Source organism: Rhea americana, unplaced genomic scaffold (assembly GCF_003343005.1).
Source record: "Rhea americana isolate MKP2758 unplaced genomic scaffold, rheAme1 scaffold_444, whole genome shotgun sequence".
Lineage (NCBI taxonomy): Eukaryota > Metazoa > Chordata > Aves > Rheiformes > Rheidae > Rhea > Rhea americana.
The window spans coordinates 62,445-86,263 of record NW_028186584.1 but is presented as its reverse complement, the minus strand read 5'-3'; the positions used below and the strand labels follow the sequence as shown (position 1 = coordinate 86,263).

At 46.9% G+C, this 23,819-nt stretch overlaps 1 protein-coding gene across 1 annotated transcript in view; it reads right to left on the bottom strand.

The window, feature by feature from the left end:
* The window catches only part of SBF1 (SET binding factor 1), a gene marked incomplete at its 5' end in the record, with an annotated part of 44,603 nt that extends 25,158 nt beyond the window's left edge, over window positions 1-19,445 (bottom strand). The window contains 8 exons of the mRNA XM_085315941.1: window positions 792-905; window positions 1,921-2,029; window positions 3,543-3,675; window positions 4,288-4,393; window positions 7,664-7,774; window positions 11,141-11,272; window positions 11,505-11,642; window positions 19,353-19,445. Coding sequence (XP_085172067.1) covers window positions 792-905; window positions 1,921-2,029; window positions 3,543-3,675; window positions 4,288-4,393; window positions 7,664-7,774; window positions 11,141-11,272; window positions 11,505-11,642; window positions 19,353-19,445 — 936 coding nt within the window. The remainder of the gene's footprint in view (window positions 1-791; window positions 906-1,920; window positions 2,030-3,542; window positions 3,676-4,287; window positions 4,394-7,663; window positions 7,775-11,140; window positions 11,273-11,504; window positions 11,643-19,352) is intronic.
* Window positions 19,446-23,819: the final 4,374 nt, after the last annotated feature.

Below are 23,819 nucleotides of genomic sequence, written 5' to 3'. Positions count from 1 at the left end.
TGAAGAATCATTCTCCAAAAATACAAGGCCCACAGATAAGGTCTGAGAGGCTTAGAAACAAAACCTAGAGGATTGAGCTAGACCAGATACCATGCTCCTAAAACACTCTCTGCCATACAAGGGAATCATTAAGGCTTGACTTCACTCCATGAATCCTAGTGTCACAGAGAGTCCCAGAAAGAACAGCTTGGTGAGCTGCAGGGCAACTTGAAAGTGAAGACCTCCCTATCTGCATGCCATTCTATCACAGCTGGGGAAACATATGTCATATGCAAGAGCTAAGAGCTCAGTATTCAAAAGCACAGCAAGGTAGTGACCCCAGGGGGCACAAGTGTGACAGGAATCYCCCACACCTCCCAAACACACACCAATTTGCAATAGTCATGGGGAARAAGCTCTCTAAGCCATAGAGCAATTTGTTCAGTTTTACCATCCCAGGCATGCACTCACACAGCTAGCAGTCTCTGGGAATATACTAGCAGCCGGAAAAGCAGCTTCAGGGCTGCAGCTGCTTCCTGTCCATAGACTGGGAGCTAGCCACCTGATTCCCAGAAACCTTTGGCAGAAGTGGCACTCGTCCCCAGCACTGTTGTGTGCCAAAGGCCATCMGGGTCATGCATGGTCTCATGTGATATAGCCAGGATGCTGAGACATGGACCTTTGCTCTCTAAGGGAGTCCCAGACTCCACTGTGACTGTCAAGCTGTCCTATTCACAGCTAGCCTCTGAAACATGGGTCAGTTCCTGAGGTGTTCACACCCTGCAGATGTGGGGAAAAGCTGCAGCACTTACCATGGAGAGGGCTTCCCGAGTCTGTTGGAGCAAAGGTTCAGGGAGTAGGGAGATATGTACRCACTCAGGGACATTCACTGTCCCACCATCCAGGTCTGCGATAACAACATCCAGCTGAAAATGGCAGGACAGGCATGAGAAAAGGCCAAGCTTTCTGAAACACTCTCCCTACCATCTCCTGGTTGGGCAACTGAGAACTAGGAAGAGGGATAAGCCCAATTTAGGAGAGGAAGATTTGGAGAGCAGTAGTCTCTTCTCCATCTTCTGTTAGCTCAGAGCACTCTAGTCTCTCTAGTCTTTGATAGTTATTTTCTCTTATTGACTGTTACCATATCCAAACATTTGTTAATACACAAGTTAAAGAAAGAATCCATCAATCTGCAGTGAAGGCAGCAACTTKTATAAGAGCCCACTACAATGCCACACAGAGTAATCCAGAGGCAAGCCAGTACATCAGACTGAAAGGAGAGCAGAGGGAAGGAAAATCTGGCAGAAGAGTGATGCTCTCAGGTTTATCCAGATGGAGAAGGCCATCAGACCTATTGTAATTTTTTGGAATAAGATTTGTCTCTCAGGTGAGAAATACACACAGCACTTCATCAGATTAGGAGAGAAATCTCATGGAGAAAATTCAAACATCAATGCCAGACCCAAAACTTAAACCACTCTGCTTAATCAAAATTTCATTTTTCAATTTGGGCAGAAGGCTGCACATTAGCTTGCTTTAGTTTAGAACAGACTCATCATGCTTTGATTTAGTTCCATTTCTAAACTGAAGTTTTAATATTCAAGCAAAAACATAGCCTCCTGGACCAACATCACTAGCTGAGTTTCAAAATCAAATACTTGGTTAACCCCAGACACTCCTATGTAGATACTGCAGACCTAAAACTTGACAAAGCACAGCCCTAGCCAACGTTGCTTGGTTTGTGTGGCATGTCTGGATTGTAGCCTGAGGTGGCTGGCCTGAACAAGCACACCGTGTGCAAATCAGGTGTGTTTAGCTTAGTGCCCCAGGCCTTTTTTAGGGGTAAATTTCTATCCTGAGACTGTTGGCATATGACCCCTGCTTCATCCTCTGGACCACTCTTCCTCCTAGCACACAGGACAGGAGTACACAGAGCCTCACCAGTTCCTGGGTCTCTGACTGGAAGATGGAGTGGACTCCGATAATGAAGGGTGTTGGCGTGCTCAGTACCTCAAGGAGCTGTGCAGGCAAGATGGGCACGTACGTGAAACTGCAACCAAAGAATAGCATCACTGCAGCCAATTGAGTCCCGGTCTACCCAGCTGCTCTTTCCTTTACCCAACCTTTCCTGCTGAATGGAGCCTACCACAGAGCCTGCTGAACATGCAATGTGCTCTCTCTGCTGGAAGAAGCACCAGTCATTGTTCCAGAACTAGCTTTAAATGGTAGGAAGAGAAGGAACAGCAAACAAGTCAGCCCTGAAACCCAGCCTTCGCTCCTTCCAAGGATCAGCTGACAATCCCTCATCTGAAGGGTGAAGGTCAGGGATGACTATGTTCTCAAGAGAGCAGGCTTKCAACTGTCACTATCAGCCCTCAAACCAATATGCATCTCACAGCCATGCAAGGTTTCTGGGTACCTGCAGTCACCAACCATGATCATTCTCTGGCCCTGGAGTTACACTGCAAGTCTGATCAATGGAAAGATTTCCAGCAGTTTAATTTCAAAAGAAAGCTTTCTTTGGAATACAAATAGCCTTTCTGCAGCCTGAGGAACCAGTGTGGAACCAGCGTGACAGGAGCTGACAGCAACAATAGCATGTCCATCTCAACTGTCCTACTTGGGAGACGTGCAAATAGTTCCAGTAGTGGCCAGTATACATGCTGGAGCCCTCCATCCCTGTCTGGGCCCCACTGGTCAACAGCATCAACATCTCCTACAGGACAGGGTGAGCAGGCTGCCAGTCATCCTGAAGGAGTCACTGTGGTGGCTTGGCCACCACCACTGACCCATTAACAAAAGCCCTGTATGCATGGGCCTCTTTTGAGGGAGAAGAGAATTTGCAACGGTGGTTTCTGGAAGCCTCCAAGTTTCCAGTAACCTATTCAGTAAGACTTCATGCCTGAGGCTGGGACTGAAGATTTCCAGCGGAAGCTGTGTACTGAGGCTCTGTGTTCTGCTCAGGCTGCAATGGGGAGGAGAAAGAAGGGAAAGGGGACAGATTCTGAAGACCTAAGCATTTCTGGCCTCTTTCATATACATGATGGAGCGATCTGCAAGACCAGACCCCACCAGCCTGACATGGCAGCCTCCCTCCCTCCCTAAAGAGTTGCAACAGCTGGGAATAATTCATGCCAGTAGCAASTTGAGCTAAAAAAGACACTGCCAATAATGCCTCATGCCCTGCTTCCCATTGCTAGAGCCCAGATTTTACCCCAGAAAAGAAGGAGGCAAAGAGAGGAAGGTTCAATACTCCTTTGCTGCTGTGAATATATTCCAGAATTTCACTGCTGCACAAGCCAAATGGCTTCAGGAAAGGAGCTTTCAGCACAGCAAGAGAAAGTGTCCTTCAAGGTGCCATAATATCACCTTTCCCTTACCTGTCCCTTTACTGGCTGTGCCCAAAATGTAGTTATCAGACATACTAGCTAGTACATAAAGGCACGAAGCAAGGAAGAGGCAAAACAAACAACACAGGCTTGACTTGTAGTTGCATCCCTAGCTGACCCCTAGCTTTGCTGTTTGCTATCCAAGGGGTTGAGGGAATGGTGATGTTCCCTCACCTGTACTTGAGGGGGAACATAAGTGCAAGTAGAGCTCGGCAGGCATCAGTGAGCCTCTGGTAACTGCTGGAGAGAAACAGGATCTTGTGTTCAGTAAGTGCTGCACAGAAGAGATACAGCACATTGGTGATCCCTGGAGAGAAAGGGCAGAGAAGAGCAYTCAAAAAAGAGAGTTCCTGTCATGCACCCAACCAGAGATCTGCCCAAATCCCACCCATGATTGGATCCGACTCCAGCAACAACCCCAGTCCTCTTTGACTTTCCGTCTCCACATTCTGTATAATAAAGGAGTTCAGTATCTTGCCAGAGAGCAACTTCTGGGTTGTCSAAGAACTTGCTCCCCCACAGAAGCCCCTCTTTCTAAAGAGAGGTTCAAGAGCTTTGCTTAAGCTGCAAATATCCTTTAATCAGAAGGCATGAAGACAACTGCAACACACCTCCCCACGCTCATTCTTGCCTGTCAGGCACCTCAGCTGTTTCTCACAAGACCTAGCCACACCTCTACTCTGGAGCCACAGGAGAGCTGCCAGTCAGTCTCCCCTGCCTTCCTGGGAAAGGGAAGGCAAAGCAAGGCCAGGGGAGAGGTTCRGTCTCATGTGGTTGCAGCTGGAACAAAGCCCTAAACTGACAAACCAAGCTCAGGAGCATGGTGGGAAACTATGCGCAGGAAAGACTAGCCCAGAAGTTGGCCTGCTGGTTTTAGCACTTGACCTGATGAGAAGGAGATGGGAGGAAAAAGTCTCACCAAGCTGCCGGAAGAGCAGGGCCACGCTGCAGCTGCTGACAGGAAGCGAGTCATTGATGGGTGTCTGGATCACCTGCCTGTCCCCTGCTCCTAGAGAGATTGTCCTCTGCAAGAGACAAGACACAGACACGATCATTGGGATTCCACCCAAACAATGGGTGGGTGCAAGCACCGAGAGCGAGGCAACTCCCCTGCTACCTCTACAAGCCAGGAGCAGCCAGAATCCTCTCTGGTGCAGAGGACCAGGAATATACCATGACCTCAGCACAATCCTCCTATGGAAGGAGGCAGCCTACCATGACACACTGTCTSACAGCGACATGGCTGGAGCAAGATTGCTCCAGGAAGAGGGAAGAGTGCCCTGCAAACAAGCTGACACACATCACATGCTTGACTTGGGGTCACGTGCAGAGTTCAGACTAAGGGAAGGAATTAATTCTGCTGAAACAAAGTACTCCCAAGCAGCATGAGCAACCCCTTGGTGACTGGCAGAAAGAACACAGAAAACAGTGAGTATATTACTTGTACTGTAATATAGCACATGAGGACTCTCTAGGACCTCAAAACCAGAGAGGAACCGTTTGCCTGTGCCATATACAGCTAGTAGAGCCAGGTAAATGGAGCAGCACCAGTTTTGCCATTAACACTCTGCAGCGTCTCAGGTTAGACAGTGCCTTATCCTAGTACAGTGTGAACAGATGCCRTCTGGCTCCTGGCTGAGGCTAGACAGACTGGGCACAGCCTTATTTCCTTCTCCCCATTTTTTTTTTTTTAAGAAAAAACCCTAAACTCATTCTAAAGCCTCATGTCCTCCTCCTCTGTCTGTTGTAGAGGCCTGGGCAGTCTCAGATTACCGACCCTATTCTTGTCTCTCTACACTTCTCTACGGAAAACACTCCATTGGAATAGAAGGTTTTGCCAGGCAATCTACCTCTTTGCTCAGCCTCCTGAAGGCAAGGAGAGCTCCATCTCATACCAGTGCAACAATCTAGAACTCTACCTTTACAAGTCTTCTGATCAGAAAAGAAGAAAACGTCCCCAGCCTGATCTTTGAGAATGCCAGCAGACTGCTTTTTCACAGTCCTCTGGAGATCTTACACTGAAGCAAATGGAGCATGGCCAATTTGCTGCAGGGCAGGAGCGTCTTCCCCTCTTGCCCCCTTTCCCTCCCACAGCCCATATGTATGTTCCCTGTTCACAGCAATGCAACACACAAAGCCACACACACAAACCCAAGGGTGCTTTAACTCAGGTGACCAGTGGCCATCTGAGTGGCCTCCCATTCCCAGGGGTGAGGAAATGACATTGCTCTGCTAGCTGCAGGTGCTGCAGCATGTGCAACCCTTGAGCCTTCTCAAAAGAAAGGGGCTACTAATGAGGAGAGAGACCCAATGAAAGAAAAGGTGTGCGTACCACTGCTTCGTCGTCCGTGTCAGGCTGAGATAGAGACAGACAGAGATAGCACAATCAGTTAGAAACACACAAACGCAGCTAGACAACAGGGAAAAACATACACACCACACACACAAACCAACAACAAGCAGAGACCAGCACTCTCAGAGGAGGAGAGATGCAAATAGACAAGCAAAAGCAATAATTTCTACACTGAGAAAGAGCTTTTGGACACAGCAGGAGAACATGTAAAGCAAAGGAAGGGAAGTGCCACCAACAAATTGTCCTTTCCATAACATACTACTTGTTCCCATAGCACAGATGCTGCAAGAACTGGGAGGTAACAAAAGATTATGCCAAAAAAATGGTCACTGAGCCAGAGCAGCTTGAAAAGTCTCCCTGGTTTGAACAGCCTCTCCTCTTCTTTATTGCTGTTTACTGCTGCTCCACCTAGGAAGGACCAGATGGAGTCAGACAGAACTAGGCAGATCCTGTAAGAGAGCTGTTCCTCTCCCCTCAGTCAGAGTAAACCTAGGATGCGTGGCATACAGTCACAGCTTCATGGGTTTGAATAGTATCTTGCTTTCTTCTCTGAAAGACTCATCTGACTGGTGTAACACACTCTCCTGCAAATAAGGCCCACTGCTGGATCCTCCCAGGACTTGCATAATTAAAGGAAGTGCCAAACTTACAGCAAGCCATGAAGCCTGCTTGAGGGGTATCATTTCTGCTGCACAGAAAGCACTTCTTCAAGCAGCTTGCCCTGATACACATGGTTAGGACAGCAGCCTTCCCCTTGGTGCTAAGAACCTCAGTGGCAGAAGAATCCTTCTCAGTATCTGGGTACCAAGAAACCATAGTGCTGCCCACAGCCTTGCAAAGCTTTTTCACTGGGTGTAGCTTGGGTGTGAAAAAATTAGGCAGTATTTTGAGCTGAGGGAACCAGAGCTCAGCTCACAGTGAAACCACTGCAAGAGACAAGTGCCCTATCAACAGTTATTTTCCAGGTGTTAGAATGGCATAAGAGCTCCAGTGATTAAACCATCTCTGAATACTTCCTGCCAAAGGGTCCAGCTGAGCTCTTTCCACTTCTGTCATCTCCAAGCCTGCTTCAACTAGTCCCTCTTTACCCATCTGCTGCTCACATAAGTGGGACTGCAGCCCAGCTGACCTTCCTAGAGCAGGAGGAGGAGTGCTACAAGGAACACATGACTCAGGATAAAAACAGGAGTTTTTTTTTTATGGTCTCAGTTCTGCGCACAAGCAAGGCTGTTACTCCTCAAACCCTGCCCAGCAATCAGAGATGTTGGCCACGCACATGCACAAGGCAGTGGTTTGAGGAGAGCATTCCAGGCTGCTCATCTAGCAAACATTAGCCTTACCTGGCCTATCTCCTTAGAGCTGACTTGTCCCAGCTCTCACAGATGGCCTGTGACCACTTGGCTCTGGAGTAGCTCTCCATGCAATTAGACAGGCCTGAATGGAGGAGTAAGACCTCCATGATGCAGGAATGTCCAGAGACCATGGCAATTGTTTTCACAGACAGATCTGTGAATACACAAGCCAGCTGGTGGCCAAGCCACCCAGTACTCCCCCCTGAAGGGAGACAAAAGAAGGCTGCCTCATCAAGGCAAGTTGTAGTTAAGCGAAACAGCAATATCTTCTCAGCTGATCCAAGAGCTGAGCTGCTCCAGATCACACAAGTTTGCTGTTCCTACTCTTAGGTATTCGGGAAGGCACTGCCTGCACTAGTCAAGCACTTGCCAGTAGCAGTGCATTGCAGCAGCTCCTCAGTAGCCACTGCTCTGAGCCAGATTCTGCCCACAAGCCAAATCAGCCTCACTCAGTTCATCCCAGCACAGAACYAGAATAAAGCTGAAAGGAACATCTCTGCTTTGACACACTCAGGTTTGTTGGAGCTGCTTAAGTCTTGTTTGAAGCAGAAGCAAGGAGAGATAAGAGAGGAACTGGGCAGGCTACCCACCTGAGCTCCCCCTGTGATGGGGATGGTGCACGTCAGGAGATTCCCAATGACATTCTCCAGGGACACACTCAATCCATCCACATAAATGGTGTAAATCAAACCAAGGCTGTTCTGGAGAGGTAAGCAGAGCACAGTTGAGCATCACAGCAAGAAGCAGATATGTGTAGGTGCAGCTGGGAAGGCCCGTCAATACGGAACGGTTGCATGGTGGGGCTGTAAGTGTTTCTCTCCAAACAGAAACACATCCTGTGACAGTCAGTTCTTGGGTGCAGTGCTTCAGGTTTTCCCTCCTGAACTTTTCACAACCAGTTTCTCAACAGTGACAGGATACTTAGCATTTGTTCCATTTGCTACCAGCCACCATCACTTTCCCATCCTAACAYTGACATCACCCGAGACATTCCCAGATGTATCCAGACTAGCACAGTATCCAACAGGCTGACACTCAGCATGAACAGACTGGAAAGATTTCAAAAGCTCCATTGGTGGAGGTAACTGAACACAGCTAGACTTCTCCAGCATCCCAGTACTCCCAGCCCCTGCAGATTTACATCAAGTCTCACTGAAAACTCTGAACAATGGATGAGGAGGAGTCTCAGTTCTACTCTGAAAGCTTTTTGAGACACCCTGGCCATACCCTGCTCTTCTTGCTGTCTGCCCTCCTGGTGTATTTGGAAGGCAACATCAGGCCAACACAGAAGAAATTAAATTTAAGTRTAAAAACATGGGGAGGTGCTGTCCTTTGCTGGGAAGTGAAAAAGCCACTACAATACAGAGTGAATGAGGAATTCGCMTTCAAAGCACCTTTCATCTTTTCTAAACCCTCTCCCCCTGCCAGTGAACAATAGAAACAACACAAGTAGTGAGCCTTTGGAGAAAACAAGCCAAGTAGGCTACTGTATGCTGGAATAACCAAGAAAAAAGCAAGCTCCCACTGCTGCATGTCCATGAACACATGCTGCTTTGTCTAGGCACTCAACAAGGGAAGCAGAGATCATGGCTTGAGGAAAGGTGAACTCTAGCCAGGTCCCAAAYGGAAGATCTGGTGTAGCTTGCCTCTCTTTCTTGAGCATTGAAGACTGTTCCAGCTTCAGAAGGATGTATGGCATATATAGCCTAACTTCTGGTTGCCAGGGGTGAATATTCTTGGTCTAACATATGTACAGCCTGATCTCATCTTGAATAAAAGGCATTCTCTCAGTCTAGCATCAAGCTGACCAAGAGGATGAACAGGCCTAGGTCTAGGGCTATATACAGACCTAATCAGAAAAGAGRAAGAAATAAAACATGAGGATTGTGCTGGGGAAGTAACAGGCTGCACTCCAGACCATGAGGCAGAATTTTCACCCACTACCCTTTTGCCGCAATTTGAGCAATAAATATCCTATCTCTTGTCGCAATCTGAACCTGAAAACAGGGGTGTTTCTGCTTTCCTCAAGCAGTTCAAAGGTGTGACACACCCATTGCTATGGAATAAACAATCCAACTTCCACAGCTGCTTAAGTCAGAGATCTTCTTAAAGCTTCCTACTGTAATTTCTTATCTTCTGATCACAGCTAAAGGAGGGAATAATGCAAGACCCAAACCAACACAAGTCTAGTACTCTTATCACTAATCTACTCCCCCAAAAATCACTCAGCTGAATAACTCAAGCAGCTGAGCCATGAAATCATGCAGCCAAATGAGCAACACAAACATTACTCAGCCTCCTAACAAAAACAGCCAATGAAAAAGAGTGGTCAGGTACACAAAGGCTGAAAGATGCTGGGAACCATTTCAATGAAGTCTCCAGCRGGAAAACCCTTGCAGGAAATGTCTTTCTTTTACAACATGTTAGCAAATCCACTTTCAATCCAAAGACATACCCAAGGGTCACATGGTTTTGCCCAGTAGGACAGTGGCAGTCACTGTAGCCTGGCCTCCCCTCAGACTCCAGAAAATGTACAGCTCCAGAGAACCCACACTTTAGAGAATTTCAGCTTGACAGAAGGCAAGACATGGCAAATCTCGCCCCACTTAAGACTGTATGATGCATCTGTTTGCAGCAAGGGAAACGGACTTGATGATCCAGACTCATTTCCATTCTTACACTCCTTTCTATCCTGGTCTTGTTGCTCTGGCTTGCTGTAAAGARGTTGCTGTTTTTAAATTACCTGATTCATCCTATCAGTCAAAATGGGCTTGATTTGTGCTCAACTTTCCCAGTAAAATACTTAAGGTCTTCCCTTACAGGGTATGAACACAACTCATTGCTTCCAGTGTTTGTAAGTCTTCCATTTTCAAGTTGGACAAGAGTCACAGACATTAAGRGAGAGCTCAAGCATCTACCCCAGGTAAGCAGTACATTTCTAAACATATCGCATCAGGAGCGGGGAGTCCAAGAATGTGTTAATGAGAACAGCCTAGAAACACTGCAATTCCCTGAAATGTCTGCAAGTCCCAGTGCTGTTGGAAAGCACAGACAGCCTAGCCTAAGGCCTCATAGATTTTTCAGTTAGGGTCTCTCTAATTTTATACTTACTTGGCTTACGTTAGAACAGAACAATACATTGCTGACCAACACATGACACTGAAGCCAGAAGTTTTTTTCTGAAGCAGCTCTAGGCAAGAGAATGGAGAGGGTTTTTTTTTTTTCCTCCTGCCATTTACTAGTGTCTTGAGTGGGCTGCAACTGAACACTGACAAAATAACATGTGCTCCCAATCAGAGTAGGTCTCTATGCAAGAGGGTCAAGATTGCGGCAACTACACAGAAGCAATATCCTGGTAGTGGGAGGGAAAAAAAGAAGGACACAGCGTAGCCTGTAGGAAGCTAACAGTTTCCATCAAGCCCAGTATCTGGGTCATGGGGCAACCTGGCAGTGGGTTCACTGTAAATGCCAGATGGAGTCTGCATTAGGACCAAGAGCTCAAACCAAGAACACCAATAATGCAGCTAGTCCCCTCAGGCTTGAGGACCATGCCCGCACACCTGCTCCAGCTGGAGAGCTACTGACACAATATGCATAGTTTTGTAAATAAGCCAGCTTGCAGCMTGTGCCTTCCCAAACCTTTTACAGACACATAATGGAGCAAGTTTGAAGAATATAAAGATGTCAAAGATAAAGAACAGGCTGTTCTTCATAGTTTTTGTAYGAACAAAATCAGGTCAAGGCCACCAGCTGCCTGGCGTGGGTCAGTCCTAGGCTTGCCGTTCTGCAGCCAGACGGTTCATGTTTAGTGTGCAGTTGTTGATACCAACTCATGCAGCCCTCAGCTGCTGGCCTGGAACGCAAAGACCAGGCTAGAGACAGACCTGTTTTCCCACAAGGTGCTGCTGTCAGTGTGCTCTTATAGTTCATATTCCTGGAAGTGGAAAAACTGGCTCCTGGTTGTTCCCAGAACCAAAGGTATTCACTCATGGAACTCTCCTCCATCTCCCCCAAGTATAGGCTCTCTTCCTCCCTTTTCCCAAAGCAGTAGTGCATTTCAGACTTACCCGGAACACCTCAGCATGGTCCAGGCGTGACACCAGCACCAAGCTTTTGGGAGCAAAGAGCTGTGCGGGTTGAATAGGAGATGATGACTCTTCTTCCTCCTCGCCTTCACCATTCCTCGAGTGACTCTGAGGCTAGGGAGGGACACAGTCSAGCCACAAATCAAGGTTAGCAAAACGATACACTTTTCCCTCCTCCCAAACTTCTGATTGACATTAGGGCCTGGGACTCCTCCAATAAGGAGAAACCAGGAACAACTGGCCAAAGCAGAAGGTAACCGGATGCTTCTTAATGAGTTTTGCTGACTACCCTTCTCCCATATGCTTTTCACAGACACTCCCCACTACATCTSGCAGTCTACAGTACCTGTGTGCTCTCGACGGCCTCCCAGAAAGTGAAGCAGGCACAGTAATGCCKTTCTGAGTTGATGTCAGTCAGCACAGCGACAAAGAAGGTGGGGGGATTCCTTTCTGTGAAGAGCTGCCAACCACTGGGCTGGCAGAACTGCAAGAGACAACAGGGACTGTGGTCAGATGGAGGTGGTCAAAGGAGCTGCTAACTGCCCCTTGTCTCTCCCCTTCATTCCCCATTCCCCAGTTCCCCCTTATCAGTTAGGTGGCAAGTGCCAAGAACTCTGATGGGCTTGCGAATGTACAAATAAACCACCAGCCTGCTGATTCATGAGGGCAAGGAGCTCGGTGTCATAACACATCACCACCACCCTAATGATTACAGGATGCACAGGGAAATACAGCTCTGCAATCTTCACCTGCATACACTGTGGCACCCACAGCAGCCACGGTCTAGGAGGAAGCACTGGCCAGAATTTCCCTTCTGCCACTGTAAAAGGATCCTGAACAAGCAGCTTCACCTCCTCTTGCTAGGGAGAGCAGGTACTCTTTGGAGAAGCCCGAACCAGAGGAAGGAAGATGGGACGCCCTGGCTGAGCAGAAGCACCTGCTACCATTCTGCATCCCTGCACTTGTCTTCAGAGAACTGCAAGTGCTCAACTGGCCACAAGGGCCTCAAAGAGCTGCTCTGTGGCTTGGAAGCAGCACAAGATCCAGGGGGTGCAGCTATTTCTTGGAGGCAATGAAGCCTGCCCTTAACTGAACCAGCCTGGGCAAACAGAAGCAGACTCCCTCTTCCCTACAAGGTCTATGCAACCTATTCAAGGTGCTGGGCAGCTGCACGCAGGCACAAACAGCTGAAAGAAAAGGCAATTCTCTCCCAGGCCTCTCCTGTCTGGAAGCTGCTAGGCACAGAGGTAAGCTCCCCCAGGGGCAGCAGTCTGCTGGAAAACACACAGCCTGCACTGCATGAACACCTCACTTCAGACCAGGCTCCGAACACACAGTTTTATTGGTTTCGGGGGACTTTCCAAACACCCTCAAAGACCCAGAGGGTAATTCCAGACAGCAGTCTTAGAACTCCCCCTGGGGCTTCAGATGTCAAGGGATTTTTCTCTGCTTGCTCTCCTCAACATCCACATTTGGCTAGTAYACCCTATGGAAAATTACCAATATTTCAGGGCCCTTATTGAAACTGTGTTCCTCAGCATGGAACAGGGTGGCTCAGAAGCACCCTTCTAKGGCCTTGGTCTGATGAATTCTGAAGTCATGGTAACTTTAGCAAAACAGAGGCCAGAAGTAAGAGAGTACCAGGGCTAGACTGCAGGCCCTATCCTGTCAGTCTCTAAGCATATATACACATTGTGCTATGTGCTATACATCCCCCTCTCCTTTCTTATGTAATTTTAGGGTAGTCATGACCGTAATAGTCAGGAATCAGTCCCAGTACAAGAGCTCTGTTTTTTCTAGCTGCCCAAATATCACAGCAATAAGGAGGTRAGGAAAAAAGACTCACACTGCTGCTTTCCAGATTCTGCCACGTCCCCATAAACCTACATGCTACAGCCTCTCCTTCCTGCTGTCATTTCCAAAGCAACCTTCCTCTTACCTAGCTTCTCTATCAGCATGCACAGGGAAGATACGGCTCACCAGTTATCGGGTTAAGTACACAGCGTCATTCTCCCAGCAGAATGCCATTCCTTATTGGGCTCGACAATGAACCTTCCACTGTAGCTCATGGCTCTAAGCAAGCATTTCCTGGACTCTACCAAAACAACAAGACCAAAACATACCACGGCTACCTACCCTTGAGGAGTTTGCTTTCGGGTCCCGCTCAGCGCTTCCCCCATTACAGCATCGCACTAGGCTAGGATACACTAGACAACTGCAGTGGTTTAAGCCCTTCTCTGCAGAGGCAGAATAAGCCAGCTCTTTTCCTGATGTCAGGTGTCAAACGCGCTCATCCAGTGGCCAAAGAAACCCCACTGGCCGGAAACTCTGAGCACATCCTTGCCCCCTGACAGGCACGGGCTCTGCTCCATTCCCAGGGGTAATGCTGCCCGCCGCCCCTGCACCTGCCTTCTGTGCTAGGGAACCTCTGCCTCCTTCCAAAGGTGACTGCTATAACACAGAATGCGCAGTTGTTAAATAGGCTTAGAGAAACAACAGCGTGCAGGGCACSAGCCCATGCACACACCTGCAGCTCTTAAGGTTACAGTTCTGCTCAGGCCAAGCTATGGCTTGGCCATCTTCTTCCCCAGAAGCACAAACTCAGCAAGGGCCACAGGAGCCCACAACTCAGTCCCGCCATGGGAGATGCACAAGAGCCCTGAACTCACCTGGACTCCAAGCAACAACTGTTTTGGGAGCTCTTCCTAAGAATRCTAGCGAACAGCAGGATAAGAAGCCAGCTTCCTAAAACTAGCACCTTCTGACAGCACAAGTCACTTCAAACAGTAGCAGACTATACCTTGTATCAGGTCATGCCACTGGGGTATGCAACCATGCCCCAGAGTCTCTTGCAGCCCAGTTCAAGTGCACTCAATATTCCTCAACTAATTAGTCCAACAGAAATCAACATAAAGCAGCCATGCAGTCTTAAAGTAGCAGGCATGTAGATGCTTAACTTCCGTAACTGTTGCCTCATTCCAAGCCAGATCCTTTAGAAAGGACAAACATACCAATTAACACTCTGCATGAAAAATGGTGAGAGCTTATTTGAAGGTTAGAACAACAGCATCTCCCAGAATCAGCCTGACCACGACTGAGTGGTGGCAATGTGAAGCTCTGCMACCCTGAAAGTGCCACAATTAAAAGGAGAGAAAACTACAGACCTCCACCAAGTAAAATTCAAGATTTCTGGATTGCCACATGCAAGAGACAAGCTGTTCACTCCATGCCTTGTCCAAATTTGGATCTACGCTGGAATAATGCTGACCCTGTATTCATTTAGCCAGAGACAGCATTTCCAACATTCTGCCCTTCAGCGCTATATGAACACAAAACCTGTGTTAACACAGTGACAACCATAGAGTAACATTACACACTTCTGGGGCTCCACTCAGTTCTTTAGATGTGCTGGAGCTACTTTGCATAGCAAGCACTTCAGYAGAGTCAGCTCCGCTTGCAATCCAACTCAACAGTGCCAGATGCATGTGAAGAAGAGCAAGTTTTCGAAAACCCGAAGAAGGTGGTGTTAATGGAAGCGACTGACCTTAATGGACTCACTGCCTCTCCCTACAGACATTCTTGGATACCCAAGCTGGGCAGCATCTAACCCTCTCTGGTGCAACAGCCCCTCTTTTATTTAGAAAAATAGCAGAGGAAGCCAGAGCAGAATACTAGCCTATGCAGACACTGACTGGAGCAGCAGGAATCAGTTTTAGCAACAAAACCATCCTCTCATGACAATGTGTGTATGCCTGTCTGGCAAGACTTGTTTTCCACAACACTGCACTGATTAGCACTGCTTTACCATCTTTTAGTCTTCATCAGTCACATTCGTTATGGATCTTTCCCAAGATTGCAGGAATCAATTTCAGGGCATCCTGCCTATGATGACCCAAAACATTCTATTGATTATTTTAATCCATCGAATGTTAGGAAAGGGTAGGGTCTCCAAAATCCTGCAGCATTCTTGTGCTGAGCCTGGGAGGACACATGGAGCCACCACTCACAAATTTCCTGTTAGATAAGAAGCAGTCTGCTCCATTTCTTACCAAACCTTACACAGAAGTGTGACAGCAGCTCTTTTCTCTATTGAGTGTTGCTGAAACAACAGCTGGCTCTGTGAGCTTGTGCCAACACCCAAACTTCGCTGTAGGCAGCCAACCTGAATCTCTCAGCACCAGAGATGAACCAAAGATCTACTGGTCCAGATTAGAGTATTAGATGAAGCTCAGCTCAGCTACAATTACTTTACAAAAGCAAAGTGACAAAGTTTTTCTGCGAGCAATAGAGTCCACTACAGTCCTTTTGAAGTCTAAGATCTCTAGCTCAGGCCTCTAAAATCCACCACATCAAGCGCTCCCTGCCAGAGCCAAGACTAATTGAACATTCTCCTATATGGACCTCTGCTCAAGTTCCTCCAGTAATCAGGGAACAAATCTTGTACAAATCTGTTGCACCTTTAAGCAAGCAAGGAGACCAAAAGCTGCAAGCATGTAGACAAGCATGCTGTGATTAGAAAACAAAAGGATTTCACTGTTTTATCTTGGAGAGCTTCAGAAATGTTAATGGTCTTCAGTACACAGAAACCAATAGGAAATGGCATAGATTGGCTCAGGTGCCAGTGCATGCTGGCAGAGACCAAAAGTTTATGGAGACTTACCTGTGCCCACTAGGCATGACGACACAATCTACAATACATGACAAACCTTGAGTGAAATTAAGACATGAGAAATACTGTGCTGCTTTAAGCAAWTCTGTGGGTTTTCTGCTACAGAGGATATAAAGATGAATGGCATAGATTTTAAATGGARAGGAGGAATTGTACTAATACTTGCTAGTTTCTTTGGCTGCAGTGTGTATAACATACTGCAATACAGACTTACAACCACTAGATTTTGAAGGAATCTCCATTCCCAAAACACGCATGTAACTCAGTCACACCAGAGGCACTGAAATTCAGTAACCCTTTGAAGCAACAGCTATTAGTTACATCTGGAAGCAGGGCTCCCAGCAGTGATTTAGTTTGCAATACTACACAGGTTCTCATGCTAGCCCTAGGAGCTGGAGATCCTGCACCCTGAGTTTGCCTGCATCAGGCTAGCAAGGGCTGCAAACGCAGTCTACGATAGGCTTGGCTGCAGCAGTGGGAGTGGACGACTGTCCTCACCCTCTGCCATTTGGAGAAAAGGGATGCTGCAGAGGAAGAAAAAGTGTTTACATCCTAGAGCAGACTTCCATTCAAGAAATGAGATATTTCTAGTCGGAAATACTTTCTGTCAGACTGTGAGCAAGAGCGGAAGCTAGAAATTTCTACAAACCAGAAAAACACATTCTTCCTGAAACAGCTGTTAAAAAGCAACACAGAAGGGATTACACTGTAATATAAAGCACTGAAAAATCTCTCAGGGTAGAAGTCCTTCTAATTTTTGAAAGTTCCTTTTCTTTTCAACCCTTTGTGCTGTTCACTCAAAATGCCTCCTGTCAACTTGTGRAAAGCCTTAGAGCCACCACACTGCTTCCCAATGGGACTAGAATTCAATTGTTTAAATTCCACAGATTTTTTGGCTGGACAGTCTGACCCTTGGGAAAAAGGCTTTCCTGTTTTTGGAACAGTTCCCGAGTCCCCTACAGACAACAAGGAAACACTAACCAGAAAAATAATATACATTTTTGCATCAGACAAAATACATAGCACATAAGAGACCAAAATTACGCTGAGATTGCAGTGAGCATGTGATAGCAGGAAGAGTTAAACATCATGGCTGAGCCTGATGAACTTACCACATTTGTGGTAGGTATGTAGCACAGCTTAACAGCTATTAAGGTAACTGAAAATAGCAAAGCATCTGCGATAAGGCAAGAGGGCCAAACATGGGGATCACAAGGTGTATCCAGCCCTGACATGCTTCACTCCACAAGCTGGTGTTGATCCTGACCAAGGGTATGTCTGGTAAGCCTTCCTTTCAAGGTATCAGCAGGGCATAGGGAGGGGACATGGCTTTCTGCTAAGTATGTCACACAGCTTTGGAAGGGTGTCATGGCATCTTGGTTCGCTTTAAGCACAGCCATAACCAATCTGAAAGTTCTCCAGCTTGCACACSCAAGACGGAGATGACAGCCATCTCCGGACAAGGCCAAGAAATGGCAAAGGCAGCTGAGGGCAGAACTCAGCCCAGACAGGCAACTGGAAATTGTTGCAGACCAGAATTCCAGAAAACAAGGACTACAAATAGCAAAGAGGGGAGAGATTAAACTGTCACCTAAGAAGGTCACTCCTGAACAACGTGCCTTGGACAGCAGAAGGTTGARACCCAAAAGTTCCCTTCCAAATCTGCCTTTCTAGTCACTGGTGCCCTCTCSCAACAGCTCAACAAACACACTCAAYCCCATCACCTCTCCTCCAGTCTGATCAGCTCTTCACCATGTGACTGCGAGCACATGCAGGATTTGGAGTTCTACTGCTGCTGCTCTGCWGCGGGAACTTGCCAGGACCAAGAAATGAGATGTTAGCTGGGCCACCAGCTACCAGTTTACCCAAAGCACTGCAAATGGACAACGCAAAGCCAGAGCTCCTAATGTACACTGTCCTGAATCTCTGTGATACTTCTGCTTTATTCTTAAGGAAATGAGCTCTCACGGTCAAGGCCCAGTGAGGCTTCATTTCAGTGATGCACTGAGGAAATGCACAGAACTGGAAAGATAACCAAGTGGATTGTTCGTTTCTACATCAGGTACCTGGGACAATCTAGACTAAAACAAGTTCTCTTGTCATAGATAAATAAATGCTCTTAGGCAAGTCTGGAACATGGATGACTCAGGTTGGGGCCCYGTTAGAGCAGGGAGCTGCAATTGCTTTGCAACACCTAAAAGGCAGCAGGAAGGGCTCGAGGTGCCTTTCCTCAACTCTACAACTTCTCCTCTCCAGGAGGAGACGATGAGGGATGCAAAGCTGACAGGAATCACTGCACAGTTGCCCACAGCCCCTCAGGCATCTGTGGTGCATTGCCCCAAAGTAGCAGCGGGAGTTGCCATGGAAAGGCTGAAAAGCACAACAGGGTGYACCTGGATGTGAAAAGGAAGCAAGCCTTCAGCAGCTGAGCTGGCTGAAGACAATCAGCAGGCCACAGGTAATTGCAATGTCAGAGAGGCCTTGGGGAAGAAGGGTTGACCACAGGTGCTGGAATAATGCTAGCACTATGAGACTTACAAGGCAGCAAAAGAACTTTTAAAGCCTCACTTGTCTTCAGATTCCATACTATGTTATACTTCGGTTAGAAACAGGGAAAATTGCAGAGGGGAGGAGGAAGGCAATTTAAAAAGGGACCACAGTTTGTCTGTGAAGAAGGGCATGGACCACTAACCCCCAATCTATTTGCTCTCACTGGCAGCAGGGTACAAGCTCCTTTCCTTCGGTCATGAACAGCACCACCTATGTAGCAAGGGAAGATTTTAAAAGAACCTCTACTCAAATTTAGAAACTCATAAGAACAATCACATTATCCTTGATTAGTTAAAAGCTGGTTTGTGAAGAACCCACRCAGTGCCAAATTAGATTGGGTGTGTCATTTTATGGGTATGACCCAGCAATGATCACAACCTCAAAGGACTGCACAACAGCAGGCAAATGTGTCCAGAGGGCTGGGGAAGGGATCCAAGGCCCAATAATCCTTCTCGCAGAGCAGATGCAAACAGAACACACCCAGGCCTGCTGGAGGGTGAGCCACAGCTGATATTACCAACCCAAAGAAGGGAGCGGTTTGCTTGGCTGAGTGTTTGAGAAAGGTCTGACAATGGAAGAGCCCTGCTATTAGTGACAAGGCTATTTATATAGACACTACATCCATGTGGCTGCTCTAGGAAGTGTTCCAGCACCCAGGGCAGTTAATCCAGGAGAAGGGAGGGGGAACAAAACAACCAGGAAGAGAGCCAAAACCACACACAGAGCCCACAGCAGTGACAACTCCTGGAATGCTTTGCAACTGCCAAGATGGAACTCAACACGCTGAAGGAGGTGCACCTGTGTAAAGGGGACAGGAGGGAACCACTCTGTTCTGGATTCCCTTGGTTGGACCTGGAGCTCCTGGCCAAGAAATGCACACACAGTACCATGGCACACTGCCCCTGTGGTTACAGCCTGCTCTGCACACAGGTTACGCTTCACTGGGGTCCCAGGCCCAAAAGACAACATACTCACTAGTTCAATGCCTTGAGGGAAAGGGTTGTCCTCCCAGTCCTTCTCAGGGAAACGCTGCAGTATCTGTCCCTGTCCATCTCCACTCCCTGCAGAAACAAGAGGGGAACATTAGAATATAGGCAGCATGTTTCGGTGGTCATTTCAGCCTCCCAGTACAGCCAGGCAGAAAGCAGCGACATGGGAAACTACAGCACTACAACAACCCTCTGCATGGACACAGGCAACAATCCCTTCCACAAGCACAGCTGTAAGACAGCATTATCCCTATGTTATCACAGCAAAAAAAGAGGCAATTTTAATCAAGTGACARAAAAGAAAACCGTAGACCTACACTTGAAGTTATGTTTCAAGGTGATGACTCCCAAAGCAAAACCAGCAAACTAATACTTCAGTGTTCACTAAAAATGAACCAATCCAGTAAAAAATGTAGAGATCAGGTACCAGATCTCACATGTCCTGGCTGTTGAATAATTCAGACTCACTATCTAAAGACAAACAAATAGGCAAGCAGAGACCTGCCACACTTCTGCTTTAAGTTAATATTAAGGTTTCCTTTTCTCTGTCTTTAGCATAAGATTATATAAAACAGATTTTGAACTGTAATTCAYTGCTCATTATCTACAACTCAGCACTTTGCTGGTCAGTTTTATTTTCTGGTTCCTCTGAACCTTGCAGTTTCCTCAGGGTTTTACATCAACTGAAGTGTCCACTACTGCTGAAATGAGCTCTCCCACCCACACCTTCGCACCAGCTGAAAACTAACCCTGATAAAACAAAAGAACAACAACAACCATCAGCACAACCATTCAGCCAGATCATTCCCTGCTCTAGCTCACCACTGCAAGCACTGAAACCAGCACAACAGGGAGTGGGCCAGCTCTTCTGATGGCTACGGGCTCTTAGGACTGCTTGAAGCAACTGCAAAACCATGGCCAGGACACACAACTATTGCTATGTCTTACAGTAAATTCTGCAAGATCGATGAACTGATTCTACATTGGGTTTGTAAAATTTGCTGCCTTATTCTTTCAGCCATTAAGATGTTTACAGCAAAATCTTTCTAGTGGATTAACCCAGAGTCTGTGAATTGGAACACCTGAGAAGCATTTTCTTCCTACCAGAGGTTAGGCATTGGCATGAAACTAGGGAATATCTGCAGAGTGGGACTATCCCAGTCCTCCTGGAGGTCGGCTGAGTGGACTGAAGTATCCACTACACCTCAGTACTTCCACCTCCTGCACTGCAAATTTTTGAAGAGGAAGCCTTCGCCCAACCCCTCAACACCTCCCTCCCTCACTCCAGTTCCCCCCAGCTTCAACACTTCCTCCTCTGCTGTCCTTTCAAACAGCACCTGCTGCCATCAGGAACGCAATGGCCTCTGTCTCTCCCTCCTGCACAGCCTGATTTTGGTCACAGGGACTTTCTGACCTGAGCCCAGTGTCGGGCCATGTAACAGGAGGAGTCTCACTACAGAAGGCGTGCACCACTGAAGGACTATTTTAAGCACCTAGACCTGTTTCCACGACTCCATTTACCACCACCCAGCCACAGCTGAATTTAGAAGAACAAGGAATCAGAAGAGATGCCACTTATAGTCCGAGGACCAAAATGGAAAGGTCAGTGCCAAGTTATGAAGAAAATAGTGTCTTGTGTCACGTTAACCAAATCTCCCGCTCTTTGGCCTCTCCCCCATCCTTAGACACTATTTCCTCTTCAGATGTGTCTCATATGCTATCATCAACAGYAACAGCTACTTCAAGATACTCATGGCCAAATGCATTGAGTAAGATCTGCCTTCTCAAAGCTCAAATGACTTGACTCAAGCTTTATAGACAAAGAAAGATCCTTTCAGACAAACACATCAAAAAGCAGTCAAAATATATCTCTCTAATCATCTGCCCTTAGCAAGTCCTCTCAGATTTACATACACATACACACATACACCCCTTGCTAACAGTATTTCATACATTTTCCCATCAGCAACTTCATACTGAAATGCAAATCTTTTCCACTTGCACTTCACTGGTCAAAATGGAAACAGATACTAGTTCAACCTTTACGCAAATGAAAAGATGACCCCAGTGCAAGACATTTCTGAAGCCTAGTCTTTTTTAGGGCAAGAGGAAGTATAATTGGAAGAGGAATTGGGTTTTCTCAAACACAATTACTGCCACTTTACTGAGGAATATGTGAACTAAACATATCCTGATTTCAACTACTATCATTAGTAGTGAAGTGAGGCACAAGCCTCACTTGTGCGTTCTGTCCTGCCAAGCTATTAGGCACTTTCCCCAGTTTCTTCTGGAGAAGTCTGATCCTTGCCTTCCTACTTCTCATCATTCACCGCACAGCATTTAAACAGCTTTTCTGTATGTATCAGCCTGTTCTATAAGCACGTTCTTTCCTGCCAAGCTGAGCTGGACCAGGCCCACTGATTCTTTTGCTGTTTCCAATCTACGTGTCTAGGAAAGCACGTGTGTGCGTGTGAACGCTTGCATTAGAGCAGCTGCTTTGCTTCTTCCTTCCTGCATTCTCCCACCATAAGGTTGTAAAAAGGCCATTACGACTGAAGTTGACACCTGGTCACTGTTCTTGGGGGCAGCCTGCTATAGTCTAAATTAATGTTATGCTATATTTGGAACTTTATGAGATGCTATCATAAATAGAAAATTCCAAACGAGCAAAAAGTTAAATACTCAGCTGAAAAACCATGACAAGAGGACCTTAACTCTTAGATAAGCAGACCGCAGCGAAAAGTCGCACAATGGGACCCTCTCCTCCCGGAATGGATGGATCTGGTTGTGGAGTCTCCTTYTCTGGAGACATTCAAAGACCACCTGGATGCAACCCTGTCTAACATGCTCTAGGTGACCCTGCTTAAGCAGGGAGGTTGGACTAGATGATCTCCAGARGCCCCTTCCAACCTTACTGATTCTATGATTCTATGATCTCAGGCTGTCTGCAGTTATTGCCAAGTGGAAAACTCCCCACTGCTTACTCCATTTACCCTATATGTCTCCTGACGCCATATGTCTCCTGACAAGAGAAACCCACAGTGAAAACACTGGAGAAAGAGTGTTTTCACCAGAACTCCATCCTCTGGGACCTCAAACCACACTTTCAAAATGCTTCAAGTCCCCTGCAGATATCTATCAGCCATTCCAAACTAACCCAGTCTCTCAAAATAGTTTGTTGGAAAACAGCTACCAGTTCGCACTGCTGCTCCRCAGCAGCTGGCCTAAAGGTATCACAGCTCCAGCCTCCTACTGCAGAAGAGGTAGTCTGCTCCGCAGGCAAAAAGGCTCCCTCTCTAGGGGAAGCAGAACGGTCTGGCCTACAGGAGAGCTGACCATGCAATCATCCTACAATGGCTCTTCCAGTGACTTTTGGAATTGGAACCTTTCTGTGAAGAAGTCTGCTGCAATGACAGAGCACAGAAGGTAAAAGAAGTGAACTGTCATGCACTTTTTAGGCACAAGATCTTGATTGGAACTAAATTCTTTTCCAATACCTGCACTTTAAGTCTTTTCTCAAGAACTAAGATTATTGAAAGCACTGGAGAGTATTATAGCAACCAGTACTACATAGCCTGTAAAGCTGGTCTCAGAAATCAGTCCTTCTATAAGCTCAGACACGATTTCCAAATGATGAACCTCAAAAATTTGGTATTACATAATACAGGGGAATGCAAAGCTCATGCAAATCATCAACACCAACAAGACTGGCTTCAGTCTTCTTTCATTCCTTTCCTCCAACAAGAAGGCAAGATGAATGTTTAGACCTGCCAAGAAAGGGCAGGGTGTAATACTGCAAACAATGGAACATTCTGACAGCAGAGGTAGATCAACAGGAATTTGATTATCGCTTTGACGTGGTGTTAGCAGAGGATTCCAAGAGCTGCTCAGTACCTCAAAGCTGAAATAACGTTAAAAGGTTTTGCTACTTTAAAGTATCATAAAGTCCTTTATGCTACAAGAGCATCAACCTCAGCTGTCTCCTTGCAGAATGCTATTAACCCACAAAGGACATCCAAGCCATCAGATTCAACCTGCAAGGGGACCTAAAGGTTCCACTAAAAGCATTTACTGTTAAGAACTGTGGTTACCAATGCAACATACACAGACTATGCCTACAGATGCGCTATTTTGCAGGCAAGTCAGGCACAAACCTTGCACTACATACCTGGCTGCTAATGGTGCTCTTGGACTGAGCAAAGATGCACAGAACTCTTGCAGGATGGAGTGACGTGAAACAGTGGTAGGGCAATTACACCACAAAAAGTACAAGCTACTGCATTATCTAATGTTACTGTTTGACTGATGTGCCAGCGTATCACATCAGTCCAGATCTACCTGCAAAGCAAGGTTGTGGTTCTTAGCACAAGGAGGCAGGAGCACAGCTGTCAAGTATTTGCCAATAAAAAACAGGGCATTCCACAGTGCTTTGAAGTAAATAGAGCACTCTCTT